Below are 5,965 nucleotides of genomic sequence, written 5' to 3' on the forward strand. Positions count from 1 at the left end.
GTTAGACCCAAAAAAAAAAAAAAAAAAAAACCTGGGTCTCGGATAATACCAGAACTCAAAGTTTCAAACTTCCAACTCAAATTCATGCAATACGATTGCAGAGGCAAAATGAAAAATCATAAACCCTAAAAGAGATAAACCCCCCAGAAATGAGCACAAATATCCACATTCCTTTCTAATCCCACCATTTGTTCAACCTTCTTTATCGTCCCAACAATGACTTCAATGGACATTCTCAATTCACCCAGGCTTTACATTCCCAAACCCCACACCCACTTCAAATCCCCAAATCACTCAAAGCGCTTCAATTTGATTCGAAAAATTCAACCACAGCCACCTTTCCCTCACCGGACGCTCACCTTCCTTTGCCAGTCGTATTCGGGGCCCTCGTCACGGTCGGGTGACACTAGCAAAGCCCCCCAAGACGATTTTGTGACCAGGGTCTTGAAGGAGAACCCAAGCCAGATTGAACCCAGGTACTTAGTTGGTGACAAGTTTTACACTTCGAAAGAAAAAGAGAGTTTGGGCAATAATTCCAATGTGGGTTTTATTGAACTCTGGGCAAAGAGATTGAAATTTTCGAAGGCAGAACCGAAGAAAGAGAGGACTGAGGGTCAAAATGATAGTGAAGTGAGGGATGAATCTGTTTATTTGAAGGACATTTTGAGGGAGTATAAAGGAAAGCTCTATGTGCCAGAGCAGATTTTTGGGACTGAGTTGCCGGAGGAAGAGGAATTTGAGAGGAGTTTGGAGGAATTGCCCACAATGAGCTTTGAGGATTTTCAGAAAGCTTTGAAGAGTGATAAGGTTAAGTTGTTGACTTTTAAGGAAGTGACAGGGACTTCTTATGGGTTCACTGATTTCATTGTCGATTTGAAGGAGATCCCAGGCCAGAAGAGCTTGCATAGAACCAAATGGTAAAAATGAAAAAAACATTTAATTACTTAAAGAGTTCTGCTTTTGTGGATGTTTTGGCAGTTCAGTGATATTGTTTGCAATTTTTTAGGGCAGTGAGGCTGGATGAGGGTGAAGCTCAGGCTCTTCTGGAGGAGTATACGGGCCCGAGATATGTAATAGAGGGGCATGCTACGGTGATCAATCTTTGAACTCTTTTGAGCTTAGTTAATTATAACTTGTGAATCAAATAGAAATTGGTTTTAAGAAAGGCAAAAGTTTTTGTGAATTGTCTTGTGGCACTAGTTTTCATGGTGTGAAATTAGAGTGTTTCTATTGTACTCCCATTCAGTTGGAGGTTCTGGTTTGAGCGCTTAGAAAGTGAGCATGGCTGTATTGACCTTCCTTTATAAATTCTATTAGCAATGATAGAAAACCTTTAGCTGTATGGACATACTCTGGTTCAAGAATTAGCTTCTATTTTCTCAAACTTAAATTTTTGCAGCTATCTCTTCTTGTATATGTTCCAGACATGAGGTTTGGATCATAGAAAACAATGTATTGTATTGATGCATGTAATTGGAACCAAATGTTTAAAGAGTCAAGATTTTCCGTTTATTCCGACAGAAAATTGATATTTTCCTTACTGTTTGATTCCTCTGTTGCAGTCTTTGGTTGGAAAATTACCACGTTACCCTCATCCAGTGGCATCTTCCATATCTAGCAGAATGATGGTAGAGCTTGGAATGGTAACAGCTGTAATGGCTGCTGCTGCAGTTGTTGTTGGAGGGTTCCTGGCTTCTGCAGTATTTGCTGTTACCAGTTTCATTTTTGTGTCGACTGTATATGTCGTATGGCCTATAGTCAAACCATTTATTAGACTTTTTCTTGGTCTCATCTTTGGAATTTTAGAGAGAGTATGGGATAATCTTGTTGACTTCTTCAGTGACGGAGGCATTTTCTCTAAATTTTCTGATTTTTACACTTTTGGTGGTGTATCTTCCAGCATTGAGATGTTAAAACCAATTACAATTGTCCTTTTGACCATGGTCCTTCTTGTCCGTTTCACTCTCTCTAGAAGACCTAAGAACTTCAGGAAGTGGGTAATGCTGAGTCATTTCTACAGTTTCTTTCCTTATTCTTCTTGTATTAATGCCTTGCCTTATTTATGCCATGGATCTGATCGCCATGAGTTGCACTTAATATTTGCAGGATCTGTGGCAAGGGATTGATTTTTCACGGTCTAAAGCAGAAGCTCGTGTTGATGTTAGTTTCTAAGAGTTATTCATTTGTGTACTTTCTTAGCATGCTGAAGTTCTTCATGAAGTTCTTCATGAGGTTCTTAGAATTCAATATTTTATTGACATGTATGTGTTCAGGGGTCAACTGGAGTTAAGTTTAGTGACGTGGCAGGGATTGATGAAGCAGTAGAGGAACTCCAGGAGGTATTCGTTTTCACTAATCGTTGAGAATCAATTGCTTGTGTATTGCAATTTGTCCCCCAGTCTTAACTTAACTATAATTCTTGTTTGTAAATTTGAAATTAATGATAACTTATTGATATCTTTGATATTCTGCTGATTAGTTGGTGAGGTACTTGAAGAACCCAGAACTGTTTGATAAAATGGGAATAAAGCCTCCGCATGGGGTTCTTTTAGAGGGCCCACCTGGATGCGGCAAGGTTTGTTATTTGTCCTAATCTTCAATATGTGCACATGAAATTAGCCCGTAGTAATTTTTCAGTTTACTGGCCTGTTTCCAGACCCTGGTTGCTAAGGCCATAGCGGGTGAGGCTGGTGTTCCATTTTACCAAATGGCTGGATCTGAATTTGTTGAAGTTTTAGTTGGTGTTGGTTCTGCTCGTATTAGGGATCTATTCAAAAGAGCCAAGGTGATTATACTTCCCATTTGTAGTTGAATTCTGTAAATTGTGATTGCACTCGTCCATATTTAATGCATAGAACTGTGTGGCTAACAACATTGGTTCTCCCGATATTATCCCACTTTGTCCCCCAGAAGTGAGAAGTGGGAACAACAAGCAAGTCATTCTCCTTTATCAGTAATTTTACATAAAGTATACTTCCCTTTTAATAAGTGGTTCTTAGTGTAGAGTTTCTTCATCAATTAATGCATGGAATTTTTGCTTTCTTGAAGTCCTGTTGAGATTTCTACATTATGATCTTATTTTTCGGTGCAGGTAAACAAACCGTCAGTTATTTTCATTGATGAAATTGATGCATTGGCTACGAGGTATGCACATTTCTCTTGGTGGATTTTAATGAATTGCGTGCTATCGTTTGTGGTTTTAAAATTTTGTGAGCAACATAGCTTCATGACATATCATCATTGTGCAAGCTGCTGGCTGAAAAGTGTCTAGTCCATAATTTTTAATTGGATGCTAATACTAGTACTACATGTTTGTTATCGTATGATCAGGCGTCAAGGGATTTTTAAGGAATCTTCCGACCACCTGTATAATGCAGCCACTCAAGAGAGGGAAACTACACTGAACCAGCTCTTAATAGAGCTTGATGGGTTTGATACTGGTAAAGGTGTTATATTTTTAGCTGCTACAAATCGCAGGGATTTGTTAGACCCTGCACTTCTCCGACCAGGTCGTTTTGATCGCAAGGTTTGTTTCTTTCTGGGTAAAAGACTGTTAGAAGTTAGAACTAGTCCACTCTTTAGTTCAGGGACTTTAACTCTTTGGTTTAAGCTTGACATATCATCAGTCACATCATACCTTTTTTTTTATCTGACATCATACCTTTTTTTTTTTTAATCAGACATCGTACATCTTTATGTGATCCTAAATGAGCCATTAAACTATTTTCCAATTGTTGGTTGGAATTGTCCTGCTGGATGATTCTCTATTGGATAATTTAGCAACTTTTTCAGAACTAGTGGATATAAATTAATTGCAGGTCCAAATGTCTGTTTTGTGCTTTATCCATAAATTGTATAGGTTAGCTCTGTTGAATGAATCAATGAAATTTACTGGTTTATTGTTATTTGGGTTTTATCATGTAGATAAAAATTCGTCCTCCTGCTGCAAAGGGGAGATTGGATATTTTGAAAATCCACGCAAGCAAAGTGAAAATGTCAGAGTCTGTTGATTTGTCCAGCTATGCACAGAACTTACCTGGTATGCATCCGTCTTTGCTGTTCCCGTATAATTTGGTATTTGGATGACTAAACATTTGATAATTATTAGGATGGACGGGAGCAAAGTTGGCTCAGCTGGTCCAAGAGGCTGCACTTGTAGCGGTGAGGAAGGGGCATGAGTCAATTCGTCAGTCAGACTTGGATGATGCAGTTGATAGACTTACTGTAGGACCAAAACGGGTTGGAATAGAGTTAGGTCATCAGGGACAATGTCGTCGATCCACTACTGAAGTTGGAGTTGCAATAACTTCTCATCTGCTTAGGCAATATGAGAATGCAGAAGTTGAATGCTGTGATCGTATCTCAATCATCCCTCGTGGTCAGGTGCCCCTTCTGCTTCTTTATCTTCTTTTTTGTCCATAGGCTGATTTGTTAGTTGTTGCTCTTATATGTTTTCAACACTTTCTGATGGATTAAAAGTTGTGTGGTTCATTACATACTTAAAAGATGAAAATTTAATTTTACTTAAAAATTGTCTTTTAAAATTAATTTCACTGTTCATTTGCATGTAATGACTAATTTGATATAACTATAATAATAGTATTTGACTCTGGGGTCATCTTTCCTATCACTTGTTACTTATGGAGTGATTTGTTCAGACATTATCGCAAGTTGTATTTCATCGACTTGATGATGAATCATACATGTTTGAGCGCCGGCCACAATTGCTGCATCGCCTTCAGGTTAGCTTTTTTTATTGTTTATGGTTTCCTTTTAACTGCATCCTATTCATTAATTTGGATTTTTTTTTTCTCTTTCCCCGTGCAGGTTTTACTTGGAGGGAGGGCCGCTGAAGAGGTCATATATGGACGGGACACATCAAGGGCTTCAGTTGACTACCTTGCTGATGCATCTTGGCTTGCTCGTAAAATTTTAACCATGTTAGGCCCTTATTCACTACTGTTTTTCTAACTCCCTGCTTTATGTTATGTTGTAATGAATTGATTGTTCACTCCTTACAGTTGGAATTTGGAGAATCCAATGGTCATACACGGAGAGCCACCACCTTGGAGGAAGAAAGTTCAATTTGTAGGCCCTCGGCTGGACTTTGAGGGATCACTGTACCACGACTATGACCTAATTGAACCACCAGTGAACTTCAATTTAGACGATGAGGTTGCGAAAAGGACTGAAGAGCTGATACATAATATGTATGACAAAACACTTTCTTTGCTTAAAAGGCACCATGCAGCCTTGCTTAAAACTGTGAAGGTAATTGGTCTGCATGCAAATTTGCATCTTGGAAGTGTTACAGATGTTTATCCTTCAAGTGCATATGATTGAATTTCTTGAATATCTTATGAGGTTTTAAGTGGTGTAATGACTTGCGGGCTTCTTTGACTTTAATTTCAGGTTCTTCTTGAACGCAAGGAAATTAGCGGCGAAGAAATCGATTTTATCTTGAACAAGTACCCTCCACAGACACCCTTAAAGCTTCTTTTTGAGGAAGAAAATCCTGGCAGCCTTAAGTTCATCAAACAGGAACAGGAACAGGAACGTGAGTTAGAGTATGCCCTTCTAACACAATCCAAAGGAGAAACCCTATGATTAATGAAAGATCCCATACATGGGGGCTCTCCGTGTTCTTTGTGTACCGTGCATGCATAAGGACTGCATTGGAAGCTTCATTGCCAGCAAGAGCGTGAAGAGCATGAATGAGATTGTATCGTGTAGTTTTGTTGTGCGCTACCCAGAAGAAGGTGTAATCTGTTCAAAGCAAGCCCATTTTTCCTTTTTATTGGGCTTTTTATTTTTGTTAATTTGTTTTATTCTTGTGTTTGATAGATGTAGCTCAGCTGTAGTTATTAGAAAAAGTCAGGAATGTAAAGGATTAAGAATTCCAAATTCATCTGCACCTTTTTCATTTAAACATCAATGAGATCAGAACTCCGATAGTTGGAAACAA

At 38.6% G+C, this 5,965-nt stretch overlaps 1 protein-coding gene across 3 annotated transcripts; it reads left to right on the plus strand.

Moving 5' to 3' along the window:
• Positions 1-5,965, plus strand: LOC117628362 (probable inactive ATP-dependent zinc metalloprotease FTSHI 1, chloroplastic). Of its 3 annotated transcripts, XM_034360790.1 has the most exons (15): positions 8-917; positions 1,007-1,091; positions 1,563-1,997; positions 2,107-2,160; positions 2,274-2,339; positions 2,480-2,575; positions 2,657-2,785; positions 3,092-3,144; positions 3,331-3,526; positions 3,925-4,039; positions 4,109-4,383; positions 4,659-4,742; positions 4,828-4,940; positions 5,022-5,271; positions 5,413-5,929. In XM_034360790.1, the coding sequence occupies exons 1-15, from the start codon at positions 217-219 to the stop codon at positions 5,605-5,607; spliced, it is 2,847 nt and encodes a 948-aa protein (XP_034216681.1). In that variant the 5' UTR covers positions 8-216; the 3' UTR covers positions 5,608-5,929. The 3 variants fall into 3 exon arrangements, with proteins under 3 accessions (XP_034216682.1, XP_034216681.1, XP_034216683.1); XM_034360791.1 differs by lacking the exon at positions 5,413-5,929 and having other exon boundaries at positions 1-917; positions 4,828-4,924; positions 5,022-5,200; XM_034360792.1 differs by lacking the exon at positions 1,563-1,997 and having other exon boundaries at positions 10-917; positions 5,413-5,965.

This window comes from Prunus dulcis, chromosome 5, assembly GCF_902201215.1.
Source record: "Prunus dulcis chromosome 5, ALMONDv2, whole genome shotgun sequence".
In the NCBI taxonomy this organism is placed as follows: Eukaryota; Viridiplantae; Streptophyta; class Magnoliopsida; order Rosales; family Rosaceae; genus Prunus; species Prunus dulcis.